Source organism: Neofelis nebulosa, chromosome 6 (assembly GCF_028018385.1).
Source record: "Neofelis nebulosa isolate mNeoNeb1 chromosome 6, mNeoNeb1.pri, whole genome shotgun sequence".
NCBI lineage: Eukaryota > Metazoa > Chordata > Mammalia > Carnivora > Felidae > Neofelis > Neofelis nebulosa.
In genome coordinates, this window is record NC_080787.1 from 33,041,365 (window position 1) to 33,067,079 (window position 25,715).

At 49.8% G+C, this 25,715-nt stretch overlaps 4 protein-coding genes across 13 annotated transcripts in view; 2 read left to right on the forward strand and 2 right to left on the reverse strand.

Annotated features, from left to right (window-relative positions):
* Positions 1-3,859: 3,859 nt before the first annotated feature.
* On the forward strand, positions 3,860-9,639 carry GTF2H4 (general transcription factor IIH subunit 4). 4 transcript variants are annotated; one of them, XM_058736082.1, is made up of 14 exons: positions 3,860-4,108; positions 4,739-4,881; positions 5,140-5,244; positions 5,594-5,725; positions 6,003-6,099; positions 6,188-6,276; positions 6,473-6,584; positions 6,720-6,788; positions 6,991-7,074; positions 7,474-7,606; positions 7,832-7,923; positions 8,598-8,645; positions 8,793-8,871; positions 9,345-9,639. In XM_058736082.1, exons 2-14 carry the CDS (start codon positions 4,742-4,744, stop codon positions 9,515-9,517), a joined length of 1,353 nt encoding a protein of 450 aa, XP_058592065.1. In that variant the 5' UTR covers positions 3,860-4,108; positions 4,739-4,741; the 3' UTR covers positions 9,518-9,639. The 4 variants fall into 4 exon arrangements, with proteins under 4 accessions (XP_058592065.1, XP_058592062.1, XP_058592063.1 ...); XM_058736079.1 differs by having other exon boundaries at positions 3,861-4,108; positions 7,793-7,923; XM_058736080.1 differs by having other exon boundaries at positions 3,861-4,076; positions 7,793-7,923.
* Positions 9,640-9,645: 6 nt separating this feature from the next.
* On the forward strand, positions 9,646-21,212 carry VARS2 (valyl-tRNA synthetase 2, mitochondrial). 6 transcript variants are annotated; one of them, XM_058736073.1, is made up of 30 exons: positions 9,762-9,899; positions 10,340-10,566; positions 10,706-10,787; positions 10,904-11,004; positions 11,307-11,428; positions 11,548-11,614; positions 11,717-11,814; positions 12,534-12,615; positions 12,790-12,909; positions 13,190-13,301; positions 13,921-14,009; positions 14,524-14,614; positions 14,848-14,975; positions 15,115-15,218; positions 15,944-16,025; positions 16,324-16,400; positions 16,481-16,556; positions 16,846-16,951; positions 17,151-17,221; positions 17,351-17,476; positions 17,698-17,802; positions 17,944-18,012; positions 18,138-18,216; positions 18,338-18,465; positions 18,583-18,735; positions 19,110-19,316; positions 20,021-20,132; positions 20,291-20,466; positions 20,637-20,765; positions 20,860-21,212. In XM_058736073.1, exons 2-30 carry the CDS (start codon positions 10,366-10,368, stop codon positions 20,953-20,955), a joined length of 3,189 nt encoding a protein of 1,062 aa, XP_058592056.1. In that variant the 5' UTR covers positions 9,762-9,899; positions 10,340-10,365; the 3' UTR covers positions 20,956-21,212. The 6 variants fall into 6 exon arrangements, 5 of the variants coding, with proteins under 5 accessions (XP_058592054.1, XP_058592056.1, XP_058592053.1 ...); XR_009263556.1 differs by lacking the exons at positions 9,762-9,899; positions 20,291-20,466 and having other exon boundaries at positions 9,925-10,566; XM_058736072.1 differs by lacking the exons at positions 9,762-9,899; positions 10,904-11,004 and having other exon boundaries at positions 10,432-10,566.
* Positions 19,685-25,531, reverse strand: SFTA2 (surfactant associated 2). Of its 2 annotated transcripts, XM_058736113.1 has the most exons (4): positions 25,234-25,531; positions 24,905-24,993; positions 23,807-23,904; positions 19,685-20,160 (listed from the first exon to the last, which is right to left on the reverse strand). In XM_058736113.1, the coding sequence occupies exons 1-4, from the start codon at positions 25,292-25,294 to the stop codon at positions 20,112-20,114; spliced, it is 297 nt and encodes a 98-aa protein (XP_058592096.1). In that variant the 5' UTR covers positions 25,295-25,531; the 3' UTR covers positions 19,685-20,111. The 2 variants fall into 2 exon arrangements, with proteins under 2 accessions (XP_058592096.1, XP_058592097.1); XM_058736114.1 differs by lacking the exons at positions 19,685-20,160; positions 23,807-23,904 and adding an exon at positions 24,563-24,755 and having other exon boundaries at positions 25,234-25,458.
* Positions 21,339-25,715, reverse strand: part of LOC131515327 (class I histocompatibility antigen, Gogo-B*0101 alpha chain-like) — a 554,762-nt gene continuing 550,385 nt past the window's right edge. The window contains exon 7 of the mRNA XM_058736093.1: positions 21,339-21,399. Coding sequence (XP_058592076.1) covers positions 21,354-21,399 — 46 coding nt within the window. The 3' untranslated portion in view covers positions 21,339-21,353. The remainder of the gene's footprint in view (positions 21,400-25,715) is intronic.

Consider the following 25,715-nt stretch of genomic DNA (forward strand, 5'->3'; position numbering starts at 1 on the left):
AAGGCAGACCTATCTTGATGGAAGTTCCTGTGAAATAAAGACCCTGGAGTCTTGGTTGATGATATTCACAAAATGAGCCAAATGGGTAATGAAGATACCAATAAAGATAGTTAAATCTTATGTTGAATTAATAGCCCCTTGGGATCCAGGTCACAGATTCTGCTGAAACCTATGAAGGTCCGAACACTGTGACCCATGTTTTAAGACATGCATTGATGGGTCAGGAGTTTAGAGGCCACAACCCAGCATAGTGAACAATGGAAGCCATAGCAATGAGCCGAGAACTCCATAGCTCTAGGCCTATGCAACCACCTAGTGTTCATTTGAACTTGTCTTGGTGTGTTCAAAGCTGCTCCTTCATGGTTTCCTGACTCAGTGAATGGCAGCATCATCCACTCAGCTGCACAAGCCAAAAACCTGGGGAGCATCCTTGACACTCTTTTCCTCTACCCTCACCTCCCAAGTGCAGTCTATCATGAAGCTCTGTTGATCTTTCCAGATTTCCCTCAAATTTATCATTTCTATCTCCATCTCCATCCTGGCACACACTACCTCCATCTTGTTGGGACCACTGCAGTGGTCTCCCAGGGTTTGTTCTTGTTCTCTGATTTGTTTTCAGCCCTGCAGTCAGACATATATCTGACCCCCACTACTTTATTTCAAATCCTTTAATGGCTCCTGTTGACCCTAGAGTAAATAAAATCTTCTGACCAAGTTTGCCCTCTCCTTCCTTCAGCATCCTTCCCCACCCTGTCTTTTATGTATCACTGGCCTACTTTCAGTTCTTGTAAGTGGCCATAGTCCCTCCTGCCATGGCCTTTGTAGAATCTTGTTCCCCTGCCTGAAACATAGTTCCCTGCTGTCTTTGCCTTGTTAAGTCCTGCTTGTCCTTCGGCACTCTTCCCTGACGACCAACCAGATCAAATCCTCTTGATGCTCTCAGAACACACGACTTCTTTGTCGTACTTACTACAGGTGTGATTTTTTTTAAAAGAAAATAATAACCATAATATTTTCTGAGCACCTACTATGTGTCAGGACCATCCTTATTACATATTATATCTTTTTTAATACAACATATGAAATAGTTAAAATTATTGCCATTTCACAGAAAACGTCTCTGTTCTAAGCAACTTGCCAAAGGCAGCACAGCCAGGAAGCTACAAAACTGGTAAGAAGCAGCCAGTGGGCCCCTGGCTCTGTGTTCTCTCTCCAGGATGCTGCCTGAGGGGAGGAGGTTGTGAACTCTCCACCACACTCTGGATAATCCTAAAAAGGAAAGTTCCTAGGAGCCCAGGCTGATTATCTTCCTAAAGGCCAGCTCCAGAAACTCAGCCTGTGCTCATTTCTTGTCATCAGACAACTAGCCCCTATTCACTGCATCCCTTCAAGCAGGGCTCACCAAGAGAATCTGTGATCATAGACATACATGGTCTCTAGATGCATCATCCAATAGGTAGCAAATAGCTACATGTGGCTATTTATTGAGTGCTTGAAATGGAGCTAATGTGACTGAGGAACTTAATATAAAATTTTTAGTTATGGGGCACCTGGGTGGCTCAGTTGGTTAAGTGTCCAACTTTGGCTTATGTCATGACCTCGTGGTTTGTGAATTCAAGCCCCAAATCCAGCTCTGTGCTGACAGCACAGAGCCTGGAGCCTGGTTTGGATTCTGTGTCTCCCTCTCTCTCCGCCCCTCCCCTGCTCCTGTCCTCTTTCTCTCTCTTAAAATAAATAAACATTAAAAAAAATTAAAATTTTATTTTAGTTAATTGAAATTTAAATAGCCACAGGTGGCTAGTAGCTCCTGTTCTGGACAGGGTGGCCTTAAAGAGTTTTTGCTACACTGCAGGAAACTGTGACCCTATCTGCCTAGCTTCCCCTTGCTTGCTCTTGTCAAAATGAAGCATATGACCTATTGCAGTTTTACATAAACACAGAAGCTTCTTACAAAGATGGCATTGAACTATACATGGCATTTTGTAATCTGCTTTTCTTCTCCTCATGATAGGTTGTACATAGCTCAGTCACTCTGCATACAGTATCCTAAGTGTTGCCCAGTATTTTACATTGTTGGAATGACATAAAAAATGACATTTTATCTAACTAACCCCCCATAATGGACATTCAGGCTGTTTCCATTGTTTTCATAATACAATAACAACTTCAATAAACATCTTTGCATGTAAATCTCTGTCTCCATGTGGGAGAATTTCCATGATACATTTCTAAAGGTGGAATTGGTAGGTCAAATGGCAGCCACATTAAAATAACTGGTACATACTGCCAAATTGCCCCCCAAAAGGTGTGACTATGTCAACTTTCAACAAAAGTATAGACTACTGTATGTTTTTCTGTGGTGACAACATTGAGGTATATATATATATATATATATATATATATATATATATATATATATATACACACACACACACACACACATATACATTATATATACATTAATATATATTTTATATATGTATATATACATATGTATTTTATATGTATATACATATGCATTATATACACATGTATATATATATATTTGCTAATCAGATATTGTATTGTTTCTTTACTTTAATTACTGGTGAAGAAAGCTTTTTCATTTGATTATAAACAATTTGTATTTCTTCTGTTTATTGCCTGTTACATCTTTCTACAATATTTCTATTCTGTTCTTTTTCTTCTTGCTTTGTAAAAGTTCTTTGTATTGTCTATTTTGTCAAATATTTCTTCCCAGACTAATTTGTCTCTTACTGTACTTAACGTTAGCCTTAAAAAAGCTTTGTCAGCTTTGTGTCATTCTTTGTGGACTTTGTACACCAATTGCTAAAGGATGGAACAACAAAACAAGCACCGGGTGAGCTACAAAGCATAACCAAGTCTTACACAGTTCTTGCCATTTTGGTTCACGGTCTCTCACAGGTACTTCAAATCCTAGCTTCAGGATTTTCTAGATGAATGATTGGCAAATTTCGTCTTTTTTTAATGTTTATTTATTTTTGAGAGAGAGCGTGAGGGGGAGGGGGACGGGAGCAAGGGCGGGGCGGGTGGGCGTGCAGCTGCAGAAGACCCGCAGCAGGCTCCGCCCTGACAGAGGGCGAGGACCAGGACTGGGACTCACAAACCCGGAGATCGTGACCTGAGCCGCTGTTGGACGCTCTACCGACCCAGCCACCCAGGCGCCCCTGTGGGCAAATTTCTTAATCCCATTGAGTTTCGGTCTTCTAGTCTGTAATGTGGAAATAATAAAACTTGCTTTATTGGAACTTGGGGGTACTTGTAGCTCTGGCTTTGGCTTAAGACGTTCCCTTCCCTTTTCCTGCAGCAGCTTCATAAATCAAATCAGACCCAACAATTGGTTTCCTAAAACAACTGTATTAAGATCTTTTAACGAAACGGGTTGGTGGGAGCATGGTGGACGTGGCAATTAAGATTTATTGAGTACTTACAAGCCGAGTAAGACGCATTGAGTGGTACTCCTAACTTGCGAAAACGCTCTAGAGAGTGCTGTATTTCAATTTTACGAGAAGCGAAGAGCTCAAGGAGCTCAGTTTCGTGTGTCTCTGAACTAAGCGTCTCACTTTAGGAGACGCTTGCCTCTGACAGCAAGCCCTAGCGGCCCTTCTCCTCCCTGGGTCCCGCCTTCCGCCTAGGTCGGTTAGACTCGCCGTTAGCTGCGTGAGCGGAAAGCGACGCGGAACTAAGTGGCGCTGCCTCGGGTGTCTCGGACTCTCTCAATTAAAGGCCAGCCTCCCTCCTCTTGGCTTCCCCGCGGTGCCTTTTGGGAGTTGTAGTCAGACGCGCTTCCGCTCACCCTGGGGTGAGTCCAGAAAAGACTCCAATTCCCAGAAAGCCCCGCGGCGGGCGAGTGAGTGCAGTGCCTGTTCTTATCTTTCCTACTTTTTCACTTCTTCCCCTCCTTTCCTTCTCTTCTGAGTCCTACACTCTGGACTCCTGTCTAGTTCTTTGTCCCTCTCCCCATCTTTTTCTCTCGTTTTCCATCGTACATTCTCCTATTCCAGGGAGCCAACGCCAGACATTAGCTCCGGTTAAGCGACGACTTGAGACTCAGGGTGCACGAGGGCGGGGGAATCGACACAGAGTGGTAGGGGGGCCGAGGGGGGGTGGTGGGGAGGTATAAGAGAGTTGAGTGAGAGGCGAGGAGTAGGAGGAAAGTAGGAGAGAAGTTAAGAGATCGGACGTATGGATCGGGTGAATGGGGTATAGTCTTGGAGGGGAAAGAGGAAAGGTGGGCGTAGATTTGGGAGACAAGGAGGAGAAAGGTAGTTCATTGCTGTGCCCGGCAGGACCTGTGGGGCCGAGAAATAAGATGGGAAGGATTGACAGATTTGGAGCTCATAAGCTGATCTGACCAGAAGAGGTGGAAGGGAGAGAGGATTGGGCTCAAACAAGTTTCCTTGTCACTGCTTAGGTAAAGATGAGACAAGATATTGAAATAAAAAAAAAAATGATTTTGCCAATATGGGACAATTAACAGTTCATTTGTTTGGAAATTGAGAGAAAACTGGAGTTAAGGCCAGAAGTGGGGTGAGGAGGCAGGAGAGGAGAGGAGGTTGGTTAGGTTTGGGAGAAAGGAGAGATGAATGACATAGAAAAGGAAATCACAGAAAGAATGGGTTATTGTGGGGTCCAGTGGATCTGGAATTGGGAGGTGAGGTGAGGGATGACACTGACATGGACTGGGGGGGTGCATTTCTGACTTTGCATCTCTCAGGTGATGGAGAGCACCCCCTCAAGGGGCGGACTGAACCGAGTCCACCTACAATGCAGGAACCTGCAGGAATTCCTAGGGGGCTTGAGCCCTGGCATATTGGACCGATTGTATGGGCACCCTGCCACCTGTCTGGCTGTGTTTAGGTAAGGATCCCCTTCATGGCAGGGACCACGTTGAGGAAATGTAATGGGGCCAGCACACTGGAATAAGTTATGGGTTGAAGCTTAGCTCTGGGGGGCTTGGAGATTAAAGTGTGTCAGGCCAAAACAGATGGAGTTAATGGGGGCAGCAAGACTGGTAAAGGTGTGGGGAGTGGGATGAGATGTTTAAGAGGCTGTTGAGGGCAGAGATGCAGATGAGGCAGTTTTTGATAATAACATTTTATCTCTACCCCCTTCCAGGGAGCTCCCCTCTTTGGCTAAGAACTGGGTGATGCGGATGCTCTTCCTGGAGCAGCCTTTGCCACAAGCTGCTGTAGCCCTGTGGGTGAAGAAGGAATTCAGCAAGTGAGTCTCTGCTGCATGCTCAGCCAGATACACATTTCTCAACAGCTAGATATTCCAAGTGTTCCTTGGGACACTTCCAGGAAATATTAATGGATATATCCCAAAGCTTGTATTTAAATAAGTTTGGGAAACTCTGCATACTGTATTTTCCCCCTTGGAAAGATGTGATGTCTACAACAAGGTTCTGGTAGGTATTGCAGTAAGAAATTTGCCTTAAGAAGACACTGATTTCACTCTGAAATAGTGTTCCAAGGGATTACCAGTTCAGAAAAGGCAGAAATAGGAGCCTTTGTGGGCCTCCTTCTTTTTGTTCTCTAGACACTCCCTCACCTCTTTGCTTCTGTTTCAGAGCTCAAGAGGAAAGTACAGGGCTGCTGAGTGGCCTCCGTATCTGGCACACCCAGCTGCTCCCTGGTGGTCTCCAGGGCCTCATCCTTAACCCCATCTTCCGCCAGAACCTCCGCATTGCCCTTCTGGGTGGGTATGTCACTTCCATCTTCCTAAGCTAGGAGAGGGGAACTAGTAATTAAACTGCTAATTAAACTGCTGGAGGGGGTGCCCCTGAGGGCCCTCTCTGGGACTTAGTGGGCTCCACCTTTGGGAGCTCGTTTAGGAATAAGTTGGACTAGATGTAGCTGCATGCTATAGGAAAGAAATGTCTTCTACTCATAGCCCATGGAGATGAGGGGGGGAATAGGGCAGGGGAACAGGCAGGAAACACTGACAGGGTTCTTTACTCTTTGCCCATCCTGGCATAGGGGAAAGGCCTGGTCTGATGACACAAGTCAACTGGGTCCAGACAAGCACGCCCGGGATGTTCCCTCACTTGACAAGTACGCCGAGGAGCGATGGGAGGTGAGGACTTGGGACTCTGTCTCGGCTTGTGCTCATACTTCCACTGGCCCATAGAGCATTGTTCTCTCTGTTCACTTCTGTTTCTCAGGTGGTCCTACACTTCATGGTGGGCTCCCCCAGTGCAGCCGTCAGCCAGGACTTGGCTCAGCTTCTCAGCCAGGCTGGGCTCATGAAGAGGTAAGGAAACCAGAGGTACATCAGATCCCTGCTAAACTGAGTGTCCAAGGTGGGTTAGGATTACAGGTGGTTAACTGAAAAAGGAGAGCTGAGTGGAGAATAGCCAGAGAGAAATCAAGAAAAAACATGGGAGGACAAGTGGGGATGGTGGCTTTTCTCTGCATCCCTCTACCCTTGTCTTTGTCTATGTCTCTAGCACTGAACCTGGAGAGCCACCCTGCATTACGTCGGCCGGCTTCCAATTCCTGTTGCTGGACACCCCTGCCCAGCTCTGGTACTTTATGTTGCAGTATTTGCAGACAGCCCAGGTGAGGAGGCCAGGCATGCTCTGCTCTTCTCAAGACCCATGAAGAGACTACCCCTGCAGACTATTTCCTGATGTTCTCTTCCCTCATTCTCTCCCTTCCATCCCTCCTACTTTGTTTCTGTCCATTCCTCCCTAGAGTCGGGGCATGGACCTGGTGGAGATTCTCTCCTTCCTCTTCCAGCTCAGCTTCTCTACTTTGGGCAAGGTAAACAGGGGGATGGAGCTGGGGGCTTGTGTGGGCAAGCTGATGGGTGGAGAGATGAGAAGGGGAAGTCAGGTTATGGACAAAAGTGTGAAAGATAAGAATGAACAAAGCACAGATGGGAAAAGAGGGAATGAGTGTATAGGGTTGAGAGGGGGAGAATAGGATGTATTTTGGATTCCAACCGAGCACCTCTCTTTCCCAGGATTACTCTGTGGAAGGTATGAGTGATTCTTTGTTGAATTTCCTGCAACATCTGCGTGAGTTTGGGCTTGTTTTCCAGAGGAAGGTATGAACACCCAGATACACGGCTTCTAGGGAAGAGGCAGGATGGTCCGTTGCCTTGGCCTTTAAAAAGGAGTGGGGTCTCAGGTATTAGCTACACTTGTAGTGAGTATAGGGTAAGTGTAGAGTTGTTGAATCACTATGTTATGTACCTGAAACTAATGTTACATTGTATGTCAACTATACCAAAACAACAACAAAACAAAAAACAAACAAAAAAAAGAGTGGGTCTCAGGGGACAGTAGCAGGAAGTAGTTGCCAGGACTGAATACTTGGGTCCCTTGGAGGAGACAAGTTGTGAGTTGAGGCTTTGTGCCCTGGAAGGGGTCTGTCTCAGATAGGAAGATGTTGGTTAGTGACACCTGAGCGAGGGCCCCCTGCCTTTCCCTTCTGTCTTTTCCAGAGGAAATCTCGGCGGTACTACCCCACACGACTGGCCATTAATCTCTCGTCAGGTGTTTCTGGAGCTGGGGGTACTGCCCATCAGCCAGGCTTCATTGTTGTGGAAACTAATTACCGACTGTATGCTTACACAGGTGAGGCCAGATAGAGGGCCCCAAGGACAGCAGGTTGGGGATGGGAGTGGGGAGGGAGTGCCAATTTATGTTTATATTTACCTGGCAGTTTAGAGTTCTCTGACATTCCTCCTCACACTTGAAGGTAATGAGGGAGTCTGGGTATGGGGATAGCCTCATTATCTTCTCTTCCTATCCCTGGGTCAGAGTCGGAGCTGCAGATCGCCCTGATTGCTCTCTTCTCAGAGATGCTTTATCGCTTCCCCAACATGGTCGTGGCGCAGGTGACCCGGGAGAGCGTGCAGCAGGCCATCGCCAGTGGCATCACAGCCCAGCAGGTACCCCCACTTGGGGAAGGTGGGGGTGGGAAGATAGACTGCACTTTGGCTATGGGGTACAAGGTACTCATCTTACAGAGGCTAACATTGGCTCTGTTACAGTAGATGGTGGTGAGTTCTTTGTGTTTGAGTATAGGCCATGTACACGAAGAGAAGTCAAGGCTTTAACTGTGGGAAAAGGCAGACCCTCCATGGGCAAAAACATGGGGGAGGAGGTATAGATTTGTGTCTTCACTACTAACCACTTCCTATCTGCATAAACAGCTTGGTTGCTTCACTTCTCTGAGCCTCAGTTTCCTCATCTGGAAAATGAAAATAATGACAGTTCTCACCTCACGGGGTTTTTGGGAGGATTCAATGAGAGAATAGCAGTAAAGCATTTAGCTCAGAGCCTGCCATGCAGTAAGTGCTCAAAAGTTAATAGTTGCTGATATTTTAAAGAAAAAAACAAAACAAGACTATGGAAAGGGCAAATGTGCTAGAGCACATTTAGCAGACATAACCAATAGGAACAGCAACTTGGGACAACATCTGAACAGGGATGGGTTAAAGACAGGCATGGCTATGGATTTTTAAATAGTAAGGTGATATTTTACTGACATCAGATGACAGCTTAGGTAGCTTTCCTGCCCTCTTACTTGAGCTCCTGATCCCATTCTTGTCTGTTTTCTTAGATCATCCATTTCCTAAGGACAAGGGCCCACCCAGTGATGCTCAAACAGGTATCGAGCTGCTGGAGGCTGACAGCCCCTGGCACCTGGTGATGAAGTGATGGAAAAGAGAAAGGGGTATCCAAGTCCGGGGAGTAGACAGCTGGGGTTGCCTGGGGCAGTATTCCTGAATCTTATAGCCATTTCTTGCTTCTACAGACACCTGTGCTGCCGCCCACCATCACGGACCAGATTCGGCTGTGGGAGCTAGAAAGGGACAGACTCCGGTTCACTGAGGGTGAGTGGCTTCTGGTGGTTGGTTCTTGGTCATTGGCCAGAGGAAAGACAATTTAGTCTTGATGAACTGAAAAAGCTATTCATGCATTTTTTTGGTTTGTTTTACTGCATGGGCTGGTAGAGAAAAGCTGGCAAAACACTTTTATTTTGGGGATGAGCCTGTAGTAGTAAGTAAATTGTCTCAAATCTGTGCAGTTTGGATTCAGTAGAAGAGGGAATTGGGAGGGATAATTCACATTAATTTCTCTGATTTGGTGAGCATTAGTTGGGTGTTTCTTTACTGTGTTACATTGCCTTACTGAATATGGCTGGATCACGCTAGTGTTAGGATGAGCCCTGAAACAGACAAGCATAGAGAATTAGTTTTCAGATTGTGGTGGGTGGCAAGCCCAGGCCAATGACCCGAGGCTGCCACGCAGGGGTCTCAGTTCTTGCCTTTTCTCTCTCCCACCGCCCCTTTCCTGCGGACTCCAGGTGTACTGTATAATCAGTTCTTGTCGCAAGTGGACTTTGAGCTGCTGCTGGCCCACGCTCGGGAGCTGGGCGTTCTGGTGTTCGAGAACTCGGCCAAGAGGCTGATGGTGGTGACCCCGGCCGGGCACAGCGACGTCAAGCGCTTCTGGAAGCGGCAGAAGCACAGCTCCTGAGAGTGCGGGATCAGACCCGGGCGGGGTGGGGCGGCTGCGTGGAGGCGGACGCAGCCTTAGAACTCAGGTGTTTTTTTATTTACACGCCGGACTCTTATTGTTTAATAAAGTTGTGGAAGTGAGCCACGGTGCCCCCTGGGCGCCTCCCCGCGTGGCTTTTCGTTTTTCCTCGGAGGACCTGCACCTTACAGCGCTGGCAACCCACCTGACCGCCGGAAAGCGAATGGGCCCGAATAGGCTATAGCGCATGCGCCGGGCGTGGCCCCGCCTCCCTGCACCGCGCGGCTCGCGGGTCGCATTCCGGGGTCGGATTCGCTGGTTTCCCTCAGCCTTCCATGCTGCGGCGGCTGCGGGGCACCCTGGGATAGCGGCGGCTCGCCGGGTGAGCGCTCGCTAGAGCGGCTTGGTCGGGGTGGGTGGCTCAGCGCTGTAGAGATCCACGCGCTGCGACGGGCAGGCAAGCCGGGCAGAGCAGGGCCGGGGGCAGTGGGGGCGGTGTTTGGGCAGGCAGAGATGGCAATGATGAGACTCTCTGCTGGCTCTCGGGCACCCTGATGTGGACAATCTCCCAGAATCCTTGAGTCCTTTCCCCGCCCCGTGCGGTTATTCACCGTCGCGTATACACAGGTTGAGGGCAACAAACTCCGACACCATGCACTCTAGTCCTAACGGGGGAAGCGTCGTGTGGGGGGGGGGGGGGTGGGGGGAGGAGATAGAAAGCAGGCCAGTGCTAGTAAAAGGCAGGGAATAAGGAAGACGGTGTGACACCCCACGCCCACCCACCCACGTATCCTCCTAATGTGTTCTGTCTGTCTGGAACAGATCTTGGCCCTTTCCAAGCGCTCCCGATGCCTCATATGCCTCTGGCTTCTTTTCGATCACCACTCTGGGGGCTGAGGCCGTCACAGGTCTTCCCCAGGTCGTATCCCCTCTCTACCCAGTCAAAGCCCCATGGATCCTCCCTCTCCCGGAGAAACCATGAAGCCAAGAAGAAGCGCCAGCGAGAAAAGCAGGTGGCGCTGGAGGCTGGGGTAGCCCGGAAGAGCAAGGTTAGGGGTCAGATAGCTTGTTCTTGGTTTTTTGAGAAAACTTCGGAGGGGGCTGGAGGAGAGACTGGTTGGATTCCAGATGCCTGGGGTATACTGGAAATTGTATCCCCGCATCCCCACTTTTGGTCATTCTCTCCAGTCACCTGCAGAATCCAGTAAGTCCTGGACTCCTAAGGAGGTGGTGGTGTATGAAATTCCCACAGAACGCGGTGAAAAGAAAGGTAACTAGGGAACTTGAAGGTCTTTTCTCCCACATTTTTGTTGCCCATTTGGTCTGCTGAAATGCAGCCTGGGAACAAAGTTCAGGAGTTAGTGGAGCTCTCCTCTGCTGCTGCAGATGTCTCCCGGGTCCTGCCTCCTGCATACAGCCCTCGATATGTTGAGGCTGCCTGGTACTCTTGGTGGGTGCGAGAGGGCTTCTTCAAACCAGAATATCAGGTTAGTACCTGGAAGAGAGGGGTACTAAATGGTCCCCAGCACAGAATGGCCATTGAACTTGGGCACAGCTGAGTGTTAGTCTGGAGCTTACAGCTAGCCATATTGCAGAACCTGCTTAATAAAACAGAGAACTTGTCTTCTGCTCCTGGTGTCCAAAGCGTTTTCTTGGCAGGTTTTCCCCTTTCCTGTAATTTGCTGGACTATTTTTCCTGCAGTTCTTCCTGCCTCAGAGGCACCAGAGGGTGCTGTTCCCCCAGGTAACATCCAGTCGTCTTTTGCCCTTTGACTTTTCTGTTTTCTAGACCAAGCTGCCCCAGGCCACAGGAGAGACGTTTTCCATGTGTATCCCACCTCCCAATGTCACTGGCTCCCTACATATTGGACATGCACTGACAGTGGCCATACAGGATGCCCTGGTGCGCTGGTGAGAGGGGAATGGGGCTGCTTATGGTCTTGGAGGGGAAGAAGGAAGTGTGCTAGTGTGCAGGGAGTGAGAGTAAATATGGAGGCTCGGGGGTTCCCGTGAGGGTATTTGTTTTGCAGGCACCGGATGTGTGGGGATCAGGTGCTGTGGGTCCCAGGCTCAGATCATGCGGGAATTGCTACACAAGTATGAATTTTGCCACTTTTCCCTTTTCTTGGGTGAAGGAGAGTTGTTCTCCTTTTAAAATGACCTGATTCTCTGTTCATTTGCCTCCTTTTCTTACCATAGGCTGTGGTGGAGAAGCAACTTTGGAAGGAGCAAGGAGTGAGGAGACATGAGCTGAGCCGGGAAGACTTCCTTAGGGAGGTGTGGAAGTGGAAGGAGGAGTGAGTACAGTGGGTGGAGTTTGCCCCCCCCCCCCACCTCCCCGCACATGGAGGGTTTGGGTCCTTGCTTCTGAGTCACTCTTCCTAACCTGATGGGCTCTTTGCATCCAGCCCTAAATTCCCTCAGAGAGGGAAGCCCTGGATTCCTTTAGCATTCAGTGGGGTCTCTAAGTGTTGTGAGTGTGTGTGTATTACATACTTGAAAATGCATGAATTTGTGTGTGTGGGTATATATGTATATTGTTTCTGCACTTACCCCATTTTTTCTAGCCTAGATTTCCTCGTCTCTTTTACTTACCTATCCCTACCTTCCATCTACTTGAAATTACCCTCATTCTTATAGATGTCTGTTATCACAAACCATTTTCTCTGTAAAGCTTCTTTGGGTTTTTCCCAAATTGGCTGCCCCCTCCTCTGTTACTGCAGAACTTTATTTCCCTCCCTCCCTCCCTTCTTTCCTTCCTATTCTGTACCCAACATGGGTCTTGAACTCATGACCTTGAGATCAAGGGTCACATGCTTTACCAGCTGAGCCAGTCAGGCACCCCGGAACTTTATACTTCTTTTAATGCCATAGAAGACCCATACTGAGTTTGTGTGCGTGTCTCCATTAGCTTCTAGAGACTAAACCAATGCCATACATTGCTGGGAGTGTCACTGGGCCTGTACATAGTTGGTGCTCAGGACAAGTTTGCTGACAAAAATCTCTCTGGGCACAGGAAAGGTGGAGAGATCTGTGAGCAGCTCCAAGCTCTGGGGGCCTCCTTGGACTGGGACCGAGAGTGTTTCACTATGGATGCTGTGAGTGCTCCATGCCTTGATTCCTGTGGGTGTTGAGGAGGTGTCTAGAGATATGTGCAGGCAGGTGGGATGTTGTGTGTGTTGGGGGTAGCAGGGTGGGAATGCCTGGGTCTCTGAGTGGGGTGATGGGCTGAGAATGGGCTGTTAGATATGGACACTGAGATCATCCCCTAGGGCTCCTCAGTGGCCGTGACTGAAGCTTTTGTGCGACTCTATGAGGCAGGGTTGTTGTATCGGAACCAGCAGCTTGTCAACTGGTCCTGTGCTTTAAGATCAGCCATCTCGGATATCGAGGTAAGGCAGAGGAGGAGAAGCAGGTCTGTGAGAGCTCCTAGGGATGATGGAAATGCCTGTGTCAAGGGGGTGTTGTGAGAATTAAATGAGAATTCATGGAGGGTGTTCAGCACAATACCCAGTGTGGTGTAAGTGCTCGGTGAATATTTTTGAACTATGACTGAATTAGGGGAGGAGGAGGTGGCTCCTGAATCCTCTGAATGTCTTTAGTTGGGCCGCAGGGCAGGCTGGTGAGTGGAGGAGAGGCTGCTTTCCAGCCCTGCTGCTGTGACTCTTCCAGGTGGAGAGCCGGCCCCTGCCTGGCCGCACGGAACTTCGTCTGCCTGGCTGCCCCATCCCTGTGTCTTTTGGCCTCCTTGTTTCTGTGGCCTTCCCTGTGGATGGAGAACCTGGTAAGGGTAGTCCTCAGAGAGGTTGTCTGCTTATCATAACTGCTTTCTTGAGCACATGTGGGGTTGGTGGGAGGGAGCCCACCAGCCTGTTTCCTACATGGCCTGGTGGGAGGTGCATAGGGAACCTTGGTAGTGTTGGTGTTCTTGTAGGCATTTATTCTGGGTCTTCTGGGCCATGTAAGAAAAGTGCACATGGGCACTGCCCTTTGGAAGCTTGACCTAATTCTACAGGAGGCTGTTACCCCTTCTCTTTCTCAGAGAAAGAGAAGAAAGATTAGCTGGAATAGACAGAGGAAGTTTCTCAACGAGTGATTAGGGCACTGAGAACCCCCAGTATTCTCTAGCACCAAGTAAGGATTCTAGTTGCTTTTCTTAATGCTCTACCTGTTTGTTCCATGCAAGTTATGGAGAAATTCCTTAGCACCAGATATCCTCCTGGGCTTCTGGTCATAAGCTTACATGGAAACCCCAGGCTCCTAATTTCCTGTAGTTATACCTGGGGGTCTGTTCAATCATGAGTGCTTCCTGTCCCCTCCCTTTTCTGGTTCTCCTGGCTTTAGTTACAGGAGTGAGGGGCCAGGGCAATGACCAGCATTAAGTGCTTGAATTTTGTCTTCAGACACAGAGATCATAGTAGGAACCACAAGGCCAGAGACATTGCCTGGAGACGTGGCTGTGGCTGTTCATCCTGATGACTCCCGATACACAGTAATACACATTGTGCTTTCTGCCAGCTGACTTTCCTACACATAGCTTTCTCTTCCCTTCCTGTTTGATGTTAACTCCTTTCCTTTGATTTCCTTTTCCTAAGACTTGTCTCGTTTCCACTCTCCAGTGTCTCTGACTCTGTGCCTTTCTTTTCTTGATGTCCTACTTAGTCTCTAGCTTAGCAGTTGACAAATTATTGCCTGTGGGCCAAACCCATCCTACTGCCTGTTTTTGTATATCCTCACTTGCATGTTTTATGTATTATCTGCAACTGAGTATTATTACCTAATTGCGCTGCATTGGCAAAGCAGAGTAAATTGCAGAGACCAAATTTGCCTTGTGGCCTGCAAAGCCTACAATAAACTCTGGCCCCATGAGAAAAAGTTTAGTGACCACTGCTCTAGCTCTTTACCTTCTGGTTTTCACCCTCTTATTCCCAGAGGTTTTTACATTCAGCCCAGACCTTTGCACCTCACACGTGTGCCTGGCCTTGATCTCGCTCTCTTCCTTTCAGCATCTGCATGGGCGACAGCTTCGTCACCCTTTGACTGGGCAGCTTCTCCCCCTCGTCACAGACTCTGCTGTTCAGCCACACATGGGCACAGGTGGGTGGAGGCCATGGGAGGGAGAGCAGGCTGGGGATTCTGGAGGAGTGGGGAAGCATCAGGAAGAGGAAGAAAGGAAGGGAGGGAAAGCCTTTTCTGAGGTAGTCTCAGTGGGGAGTGGGACGAAAAGGAGGCATGGACAGAGAAGAGAAAAGAGAGATGGGGGTGTGGGCGACAACGAAATCTCTGGAAAAGGTCAGGGGTCAGTGTTCATGGTGGTTCTGTACCCCCAGGGGCGGTGAAGGTGACTCCAGCACATAGTCTTGCTGATGCTGAGCTGGGAGCCCGACATGGCTTGAGCCCTCTGAGTGTCATTGCAGAGGATGGGACCATGACTTACCTCTGTGGGGATTGGCTACAGGTGGTACTGGCCTCAGTGTTACCCCATCCTTTGGAGCACCCTCTGCCTTTCCTCAGTCCTCCCTCTCACACTTTCCTCAATCCTTCCTCTCACACACACTTAGTGGCCTTTAACCTTTACTGTTGCCATTTTTCCCCAGGGTCTTCATCGATTTGTGGCCCGGGAAAAGATTATGTCTGCACTGAGGGAACGGGGCCTGTTCCGGGGCCTTCAGAACCACCCTATGGTGCTTCCTATTTGCAGGTAACCCCATTTTAACCCTTTTACTTAGGACTTTTCTGGGAAGGGAGTGGATGAAGCTAATAGTGCAATAGGATGTACTCCATACCGCTTGCAAGGGAACAGAAGCTCTGTGTCAGTTTTTTTTTTTTTTTACATTTTTTTGGTTTATTTATTTTTTTGAGAGAGAGAGAGAGAGAGAGAGAGAGAGAAGTGAGAAAGTGTGAGTGAGGAGGGGCAGAGAGAGAGGGAGACACAGAATCTGAAGCAGGCTCCAGGCTCTAAGCTGTCAGCACAGAGCCTGATGTGAGGCTCGAACTTAACATGATGATATCATGACCTGAGCCGAAGTTGGATGCTTAACCGACTGAGCCACCCAGGTGCCCCTGTATCAGTTTTTTTTTTTTTAAATTTTTTTATGTTTATTTATTTTTGAGAGAGAGAGAGAGAGAGAGAGAATGAGTGGGGGAGGGACAGGGGGAGACAGAGAGACACAGAATCTGAAACAGGCTCTGAGTTGTTAGCACAGAGCCTGACACAGGGCTCTAACTCACTGACCATGAGATCATGACCTGAGCCCAAGTCGGATGCTCAATCGACTGAGCCACCCAGGTGCTCCTCCCCTGTGTCAGTTTTATTTGCTGCTGTATTCTCAGGTCTGAGGGTCTGGCATGTAGTAGGGTACTATGTCCCAGTGGGGAAAGGCACAGGGCCTGAGGAGCAGCAGACTCACCCTGCCTCTTTCTCAGCCGTTCTGGGGACGTGGTAGAATACCTACTGAAGAGCCAGTGGTTTGTCCGCTGCCGGGAGATGGGGGATCGAGCTGCCCAGGTAAGTCTGCAGGGTAAGGAAGGAATGGGAATTCCCTGAAAATTGGAATGAAAAAACAGAAGCTGGGGCCCTCCTGCCCCACAGACCTCTGGCCCTGGCATTTGAGAGGAGAACTGTGGGGATGGAGGTAGGGAGGCCCAGAAAGGGCTGGCGCACATTCCAGTCAAACCCCAAATCTTCTCCGGAGCCTCTGGAGGTCTTTTATGAGTAATAGCACCACCTCAGAGGATACTTGTCTCATCTCAGGAGGGGTGCTGGTGTAGGAACGGAAGCACTATCTAAGGGCCTTTTTCTCCAGGCTGTGGAGTCAGGAGCTCTGGAGCTCAGTCCCTCCTTCCACCAGAAAAACTGGCAGCACTGGTTTTCCCACATTGGGTAAGGGTAAGGGGCTCTATGGAGGTGGGGTGGGGTGATGCCCTGGTTATGCTGAGAAATCACTGACGTCCTCTTGGCAGAGACTGGTGTATCTCCCGGCAGCTGTGGTGGGGCCATCAGATTCCCGCCTACCTGGTTGTAGAAGAGCAAACAAAGGTTGGTAGGAGGAAGGGGACGGGGAGGACTGGGCACAGCGGAAAGAGAAATAGCCATAGCGCAAGCATCAGAGACTTTGAGCACCCGTCCCAACCCCCTGCCTTTCTAGAGCTTCATGGTCTTAGTCATGTAACCCACTGCAGGATCTGAGCGCCTGAGCGGGCACTTATTCATCTCACTGCTGGAGGGGGTCGGCCATCCCTAGACCACATGGGAGGACACGAAAGTCGGTGATGTTTCACACTGGCAGAACTTCCTTGTTCTCCCCCACCCCTTACTTTTTCTGTAGGGTGACAGGGAGGACTGTTGGGTGGTTGGGAGGACAGAGGCCGAGGCCAGAAAAATAGCTTCAGAGCTGACAGGGAGACCAGCGGCAGAGCTGACCCTGCAGAGGGGTGAGTGTCTGTGTTGTGGAGGGCAGGGGAGAGCGTCTGGGCCTTTGAGGGGGCAGATACTGAGGTGGAGGAGGTGGGGTTAGGAAAGTTGGGAATGGGGCAGAGTGCCATGGTCTCTGTGGGTGGGGTTGGGCTGGAAAGGTACACAGTTGTGGGCTGGAGGTTCCAGTTGTCCCCCATTCCCTGTTCTGTTTCCCAGATCCTGATGTCCTGGACACATGGTTCTCTTCAGCTCTTTTCCCCTTTGCTGCCCTGGGCTGGCCCCAAGAGGTGAGGCAAGGTGAGGGGAGGAGAGTAAAGGTGGGGATGATGAAGTAGACACTTGGCCTTCCAGAGAGCCTCAAGGAGAGCTGCAAGAACAGAGCTTGGGCCTCTCACTGCTTATCTTTTTCCTCCTAGACCCCAGACCTCACTCGTTTCTACCCCCTGTCACTTTTGGAAACTGGTAGTGACCTTCTGTTCTTCTGGGTGGGCCGCATGGTCATGTTGGGGACCCAGCTCACAGGGCAGCTCCCCTTCAGCAAGGTAACAGCACTTCAGTGCTGAGCCCCTCTCATGGACTCCCCAGGCTTCGCTAAATCTTGTTCTCTGTTCTAGTCCCTAATGAAGTATTTTCTGTGGTCCCAATTCCTTTTTCCTGATTCTCTTCCTACCCTAACCCCTGTTGCATGGAGGCCAGAGATTCCCTGGGCACTTCCGAGGAAAGGCTCCCCTAGCCCCTCTGCTGACTCCCTCCATGTTCCCAGGTGCTTCTTCATTCCATGGTTCGGGACAGGCAGGGCCGGAAAATGAGCAAGTCCCTAGGGAATGTGTTGGACCCACGAGACATCATCAGTGGGGTGGAGCTGCAGGTCAGGATGAAATTTGGCAAGAGATGGGTTTGTGGGAGAGAAGAACGGAGCCTGTGGAGAGGACCCGGCTGGGAGGGAGAGTGGGTGGGGCCCTTGTAGCAGCAGGGTCTTTGACCAAGGCCAGTGAATTACCCATCTCAGGTGCTGCAGGAAAAGCTGAGGGATGGGAACTTGGACTCTACAGAGCTGGCGATCGCGGCTGCAGCACAGGTGAGTCACCAACGTCCACTTCATCTCAGCCTCTAGCTCGAGGCCTCTGGTTTTCTTTACAGCCCAGGTTTCTGGTCCTGCAGCTGCGTAGGCATCTGCCACTCCTCTTCTCCCTCTGGTTGTAGAGAAAGGACTTCCCTCATGGGATCCCTGAGTGTGGGACAGATGCCCTAAGATTCACCTTGTGCTCCCATGGGGCCTTAGGTAAGCCTGGGCAAGGGAGGGGTTGGGGCTGTAGGCACCCTTGTAGAGGGTGGGGCAGGGTCAAGGATTCCCTGTGCTGCTGCCACCCACATGTACACTCCCCCTCTTCCTATTCCTCTAGGGGGCGACTTGCACCTGTCTGTCTCCGAAGTCCTGAGTTCCCGGCATTTCTGCAACAAAATCTGGAATGCCCTGCGCTTTATCCTCAATGCCTTAGGGGAGAAATTTGTGCCCCAGCCTGCAGAAGAGGTAAGAGAGAGGCTTGGGAGGCAGAATCATCAGGTCTTTGGGGGCTGAAGATGGCATTTGGAGCGAAAGGACACGGGAGTCGAGTCGTCCCATCCTGAAGCCCTTTGCTGCCCGCAGCTTTCCCCTTCATCGCCCATGGATGCGTGGATCCTGAGCCGTCTTGCCCATACTGCCCGGGAGTGTGGGCGAGGCTTCCTTGCCCAAGAGCTCTCACTTGTCACCCATGCCCTGCACCACTTCTGGCTCCATAACCTCTGTGATGTCTACTTGGTGAGTAGACTGGGGTCATGGCGTGGCATTCCACTCCTGTTACCTGCTTCCTCTTCACCTTGAGATCCAATTCCCTGGCAAAGGGCTCTGCCTCTTTTTGATAGGCCGAGAACTCAGTGCTTTTCTTCTGAAACTGTGCAAACCACACTGACAATTTTATATACCTCCCCACACTCCTGAGAATCCCTGCCCTAGATTTCTATATCTCAGTTGCTCCAGAGTGTGTTCTGGGACAGCCGACGGGGTCCAAGATGCCCTGTGCTCCTGCCCATGTTCACCCACAGCATTCTTCACTGTCAGGGCAGTGAGTGTGTAGAGAAAGGACACAGATAATGGCCTGGGCCTGTTCCCTGACCCTCTGGCTCCCTCCCCAGGAGGCTGTGAAGCCGGTGCTGTTGCACTCGCCCCGTCCCCAAGGCCCCCCTCAGGTCCTCTTCTCCTGTGCTGACATCGGTCTCCGCCTCCTCGCCCCACTGATGCCCTTCCTGGCTGAAGAGCTCTGGCAGAGGCTGCCCCCCAGGCCTGGAGGCTCCTCTGCCCCTAGCATCTCTGTTGCCCCCTACCCCACTGCCTGCAGCTTGGTGAGTACGCATCCCTGATGTCTGGGTATGGGACCACTGGTGAAGGGCTGGGGAGCAGTCTTCTCAAAGGGTTTGCTGCTGTAGGGTCCTCAACAATTGTGATTTGTACTTTAGTGTAGAGTCTTTAGGAGGATGGGTTGTTCTCACAGGTCTGTGTTGGGGGCAGTATTAGCCCCATAGACAAGAGCAGGACTTTGTCCCTAGACTGACCATGCCTCAGTTCTCCATCTTTAAACCAGGGGTAGTAATAGTTAATAGCATGGTTGTGATGAGAACTAGATGAGAATTAATAGGATGGTCCCCAAATTGCTGCAGTTTTAAGCTTTAATAATTTCAGAAGGAAAAATACTACAGACTCACCCAAAAAATAATTTTAAAGTTTAATTATTTAAATTTCTTTATGCTTATTTGGTTTTGTGAGTTTTGAATGATACGGTTTAAATTCCAACTTACTTTTGGTTGTTTGGTATATTTGACCAGAACAATTAACAGACATCAACACAAACATCAACTAAGACGTCCTTAGATGGTACCCCAGGTTTTGCTGGGTTCTGTTCCTTGAGGTGGTGAATTTTGTGTGTGGTGGAGAGGAGAGAGTATGTTGCCCTTAGCAGATCAGGGTGGTCAGGTGGAGAGTAGAGCCAGGAGAGCTGATATCAAGTCTCCCAGGGGCCTGCTTATCAGCTCTGGGTCTTCATCTCCAGGAACACTGGCACCAGCCTGAGCTGGAACAGCGCTTCTCCCGGGTCCAAGAGGCCGTGCAGGCACTGAGGGCTCTCCGAGCCATGTACCAGCTCACAAAGGCCCGGCCCCGAGGTGAGATGGGTCCTGGGCTCCTGAGTCCCTGCAGAAAGAAGGGGTTGGTGGAGGAGTGGGGAGAGCCTGGAGGGCAGAGCCCAGAGTTAGGAGGTGCAGGATGGGAAGGGAAGCAGGATCTCATGCTTTGACACTGACGGTTTCCCTTTCCTCCTCAGTGCTGTTGCAGAGCTCAGAGCCTGAAGAGCAAGGCCTCTTCGAGGCCTTTCTGGAACCTCTAGGCACCCTGGGCCACTGTGGGGCTGTGGGCTTCTTACCCCCAGGTGTACTGGCTCCCTCTGGCTGGGCCCAGGCTCCACTCAATGATACCATTCAGGTGTACATGGAGCTGCAGGTGCCTAGAGGAGATTGGAGGGGGAAGGGAGGGATTGAAAGGATGTTGGGAGGAGGGCAAATGGTGGGTTCTGTAAAAGTGAGAAGGGCTCCTGAGAATGGGGTGGAGACAGGTACTGGACAGGCCGCAGATGGTACAAAGAAGGCTGAGCCTTCTCTGTTCTTCCACAGGGGCTTGTGGACCCCCAGACCCATCTATCTCTGCTAGCTGCCCGAAGACACAAGTTGCAAAAGCAGCTTGATGGCCTCATGGCCTGGACCCCATCAGAGCGGGAGACGGAGACTAAAAGGCAGCAGAGGGTGAGGCTGGAGTTAGCCTGATTCCCTGTGGGAATGTGGGCTGGAGGGGATGAGCCTTATATCTGGATCCTCACCTGCTTCTCTTCTCGGCTAGCTTTCTTCCCTCGAGTTGGAATTGTCGAAGCTGGACAAGGCGGCCTCTCACCTCCGGCAGCTGATGGATGCATGTCCTAACCCCAGAGAGCTCTGAGCTCCAGCTCACTATATGGTGGTTTTCTTCTCTTCCTGATCTGCCTTTGAGGACAGACAGAATCTAGCAGCTGTCAAGCATGATGGAGATTCTGAGACCTTGTGGCTCACTTCCCATATTTCGTAAATAAGGAAACCGATTGGTTTGGTCAGTGTCACTGGGTGTCCTCAAGATACTCACATTCCTGCCCAGCCTCCCTCTTATGCAGTCCTACCTGGAAGTTTAGGAATGAGATAAACTTGGTCTTTTTATTCCTCTTTCTCCTAGTGGTGACTTTCTTGCCTTTCAATTGTTCCCTGAGGCTTTGGTCTAGGAAAAGAGGGGGGCTGCCTCTTACCCTGGGGCTAAGCCTGGGGCTCTGGGCTGCAGTGGGAGTGTCCATGCTGGCGGTGTCTGCCTTATTGGAAGAAAGAGGAGCTTCCTGGTAAGGCCTGGGTACTGTGACTTGGGTTCCACCTACTTCTTGGAATTACTGACAGTGTCCTGGCTCCTGCAGGCCATTTCTCCTCACCAAATGGAAGGTACCCCGCTCCTTGGCTTTATCCTGGGGTGGGGTGTGCTAAGAGGAGCAGGTATTTCCTCTGGGCCCAAGGGGCTGCAAGGCACGCTGGGGCTTGAATGCTGCCCCTGTTCTGTGTACCTGATACCAGACTGCCGGGGACATCTTGACCAACCTCCGACAGATGTACATCCTCACAGATGCAGACACCCACTGATCCACCCTAAACACCTTGTGTCATCTCCGTGGAATTCAGGGACCTGCCTCTTACATGCCCAAGTTATATTCTGTCTAGCAGCTCTGAGGCTATTACTTATGGTAGGCCTATCATGGTCTGTAGCTTCCGTGGTGCATTTAATCCTCCTGAGAACCTTAGGAGGTGGGTGTTGGCTCCATTTTGGAAATGAAGAAATGTGCTCGGAGAATAAAAGTAACTTGTCCAAAGTATCAACTGGGATTCAACCCAGTACATAGGTGCAGGTTCATTTTGGCTGCTCTAACCAAGCATCAAATATAATGGTGGGTTAGGCAAGGTGGACATTTCTTTTGCTGAGCAGAGGCAGTTCAGAGTTCTGTAATAAAGGAGGCCCACACCCCATTTAATCTTATTTCCTGCCATTCTGATACACTGTTTCCAACTCTAGGTCTAAGATCTGCTCCACCCTACCCCCACCCCCATCCTACCCAGAGAGAGGAGGGAGAGGAGGGGTTCGGCAGCTTCCTTTCTGTCTTCCCCCAGTTCAAATATTTCTATATGCTGGGAACTATTCTGGACCCTTGGATTCATCAATGACTGAAACAAAGGTCTTTGTTTACTTTAATTCTAGCAAGGAGAGTCAAAAAGAACACATGTAAATAAACTATACACTATGTCTGAGAGTCATAAACACTATGGGGACAAAAGGGTAGAATAAGGCAGTGTGGAAAGGGACAGATTGTAGTATTAAATAGGGGGTCAGGGTAGAACTCACTATGAAAGTGAGATTTAAGCAAGGACTTGTAGGAGGTGCAGGAATTAGCCAAGTGGATGCCTCGGAGAAGAGTGTTCCAGGTAGAGGGAAGAGCCAGAGCAAAACTAAGATGGGAGCATATCCTGAGTGCTCAAAGAGCAGCAAGGAGGCCAGTGTTGGGGGGAAGAGTAGGAGATAAAGTCCATTGTGGGGTAGGGAGTCAGGAAAGCTCAAGGCAGGTCATCTAGGGCTGTGCTGTCCAAAATGGTTGCCATTTAACGAATTCAAAATTAAGTACAACTAAACATTCCGTTCCATAGTCACACTAGCTACATTTCAAGTGTTTGATAGCCACATGTGGCTAGTGGCTACCATATTGGTCAGTGTAGGTTCTAAAACATTTCCATCATGGAAAGTTTATTGGAAAGCACTGGTCTACGACCTGTAGGCTACTGGAAGGACTTTGTTTTCTTCCCTCAAATAAAAGTGCCTCTCCTTTCAGAGATGTCATCAGGAAGTTGTATACTGCCTTTCTCCTTGTAGCTGTTGCCATTCCTAGCTGACAGGCTGGGAAATATGATGAGCTGTGTGCTAAGCTAAATGTAAGTGAGCCATGTGCTCAGCTAGAATTTATGTGATTACCCAAAAAGAGAAGAACAGCAATTAGGTGTGTTCAATCCCAAAGCATTCTTTTCCCTGTACTGCTCTGTCGAGTCTTGGAAGAGAGTTTTTTTGAGGAAAGAATCTGGAAATCACAGCCTGGTGATCCCAGGCCCTGAGATGTAGGAATCAGGTTGAGAGGCAGTTAGCTGTTTGCTCCTTGGAAATCCAGACCTCCAGTTCCCCAACTTGGGTAGGGCCTACACACCTGACCCATGAGTGTCACCTGCACCTAGTGCAGGCAAAGAACAAGTCATGGAACACTGGGGCCCTTTTTAGCTCCCAGCTACCTCTCTTCCAGGTTGCTGATCCCAGGATAGTTGTAAAGGAAAATAGAGGAATTTTGTTTTGGAAGTTTTTCATTTCATTTCCCACTTGCAATTCCCCCCTCATCTTCAGGGATGCTCTATTTGGAGCCGTTGCCTTCTCCTCCCTCCAAGGAAGTCAGCCTCTAATTTCCCATGGTGGTGATACTGGGTAGGTGGGGAGTATGGTAGGTAGGGGAGAGGACTGTGGAGAACAGGAAACAGTCACATCAATACCCCCAAATGGTCAAGTTTGAGCTGCATGATTGCATTTTGAGAAAGCTGGTAAGAAGTCAAGATCATCTTGGGTGAGGAGACAGAGGAGTGCCTGCCTCAAGAAAATCAGAAGGAAGACCTTGGACCCTTGAGGGGACTAGGACTTCTATGTCAGGACCATGGTTGAATTTTAACAATCCCTACTACTCATGCTCACTTACCTGCCCATGTACCCTACGTAGCTTCTCCATGTAATGCTCACAACAGTCCAAGCATCAGGTACTATCATTCCCACTTTGCAGGTGAAGAAATGGAGGCTCTGAGAGATAAGAAATGTACCCAGGACTCAAGCGTGGGCCTGTGGAACTGTATGTCCTCACAGCCAGCACAAGCTCTGCTAGCACCCACCCTCCCCACCACTCACACCTGGCTGGCCGGATATCCTCTCACAGGTGGAACCTCTCATCTATCGCTGGAGCTGCCTCCCAAGCAAAGAAGGAAGAAATGAAAATCTTGCTTAAGTCAAGGCATTTGTCTGGTGTCCACTGCTAATGGAACACTGGGGCCCTTTTTAGCTCACCTAAAGTGAGTGATTTACCCTCTGTAAGCCTCAGTGTTCATCTGTAAAATTGGACAGTGACACTTATTCTACATTCAAGATCACTGCAAGCATTGAAATGGGAAAGCATCAAGTCTGGAACAAAGTAGGAATTCAGTACATTTCTTGCCTTTATTCCTAGGTATTCTGAAGATCTCAGCTTGAAGTGTGTGTTCACGCACATGCATATATAAGTGTGGTGCGTGGGTCCTCAAACAGTTAACTTCCCAGATTCTTTCTAGGCCTTTCACACTGGTGTTGAGGGAGAGGGTGTCCATCCCGAAACCCCTCTGCTTAATAAGGGGGAGAGTCAGAGAGTTTGGTGTCCAATTCCATTTTCCTGCCAGCCCTCTGTTCACAAACCCACAAAGGCAAGTCATTGAATTCATCATATTTACTGCCACTCGGCAGGGTTTAGGGCATCTTTCCTGTACCTTGGTGGTCAAATGCCTGGGCCAAGGGAGGACACAAGGTTTTGACTGTTCTCAGACTTTGCAGATGGCACGGTGTGGGGATCCTGCATGATGGAGAGTGACATTGGTCCCAGGTGGGAGGTGGAGGAGGAAGCAGAGCTGGGGAAGAGAAAGGGTTAGAGGGAAGGGTGTAAGATGGCTCTCACTCACCCCTTGGAGGTGGCCAGACCCCAGCAGAGAGGCCCACACTGACTCAGAAACACACTCAAAGTTCACACAGCCTCACCTTTCCCCTCCCAAAGAACTACCTTTTCGAGCAATTCCAGGAAGCTGGAATCATAGGAGAAATTTGCTAGAAGGGAGTCCTTCAGCTTCAGCTGCAAAATCATTCTTGGGCCTAGGGATCAAAAAATACAGCTTAGTGTCCCAATTATTAGGGCTATATTCCTTCAGAGATGCGGGCACCCCTGCCTCCCCCACCCCAAGTTGCTCTTCCCTGACAATGCCCTTCAGGACCCACTCGATGCAGGGGTTCAGCCCCAGACCTCTGGAAGCTCAGGACTGGATGCCTCTCTTACTCCCCTCTTTGGCTTCTTTCTGTTATGAGCACCCAGGCATCAAGCCCTCCAGCCCTCACCTGTTCCCTGTGAGCTGCTCAGGAGTGTCAGGAAGAGGAAGAAGGGCAGCCTGGCCCCCATTGTGGCCACCTCACTTCTTGCTTCTCTGATGGACAGAAGAGATGTCTGAAGCCTCAGCTGGCTTCTCCTTACCAGGGCTGCCTTTCTATACTCCACTCAATCCTTAGCATAAGTGTTTGGGGGGGAAATGGGAGAGGGAAGCTGGGTAACTGGATTTTCCAGTTCTCCCAGTATGGCTTTGAGGACCCAGAAGAGGGCCATTCACTGGGCTGTTGGGGAAAATAGAAGGTGGTCCCCTTTCCTCAATCCTGTGCCCCACCCCTTCCCTATGTCTGGAGGCTTTGATGGGGATGGTGCCCAGTTCTACAGAGAGGGAAGTTAAGGAGGTGTCCCTCCTGCAGGTGTCTGGGCCCCACCTAAGCCTGGGCCTCTACTTGTTCTTTAGGGATTAATTATTAACTGAAATTAATTTCCATCATTC

Excerpts from the sequence above, each read along its gene's own strand:
- GTF2H4 (XM_058736079.1), top strand. The coding sequence starts at position 4,742 with ATGGAGAGCACCCCCTCAAGGGGCGGACTGAACCGAGTCCACCTACAA. Across the intron at positions 5,726-6,002 it reads CGCATTGCCCTTCTGGGTGG|GGGAAAGGCCTGGTCTGATG; the intron begins GTATGTCACTTC and ends ATCCTGGCATAG. Across the intron at positions 7,075-7,473 it reads GGCTTGTTTTCCAGAGGAAG|AGGAAATCTCGGCGGTACTA; the intron begins GTATGAACACCC and ends TGTCTTTTCCAG.
- VARS2 (XM_058736073.1), top strand. The coding sequence starts at position 10,366 with ATGCCTCATATGCCTCTGGCTTCTTTTCGATCACCACTCTGGGGGCTG. Across the intron at positions 17,222-17,350 it reads CCCTGGGCTGGCCCCAAGAG|ACCCCAGACCTCACTCGTTT; the intron begins GTGAGGCAAGGT and ends TTTTCCTCCTAG. Across the intron at positions 19,317-20,020 it reads ACCCCACTGCCTGCAGCTTG|GAACACTGGCACCAGCCTGA; the intron begins GTGAGTACGCAT and ends CTTCATCTCCAG.
- SFTA2 (XM_058736113.1), bottom strand. The coding sequence starts at position 25,294 with ATGGGGGCCAGGCTGCCCTTCTTCCTCTTCCTGACACTCCTGAGCAGC. Across the intron at positions 24,994-25,233 it reads GAGCAGCTCACAGGGAACAG|GCCCAAGAATGATTTTGCAG; the intron begins GTGAGGGCTGGA and ends TTTGATCCCTAG. Across the intron at positions 20,161-23,806 it reads TACGTAGGGTACATGGGCAG|GGACTCAGGAGCCCAGGACC; the intron begins GTAAGTGAGCAT and ends TTCTTTCTGCAG.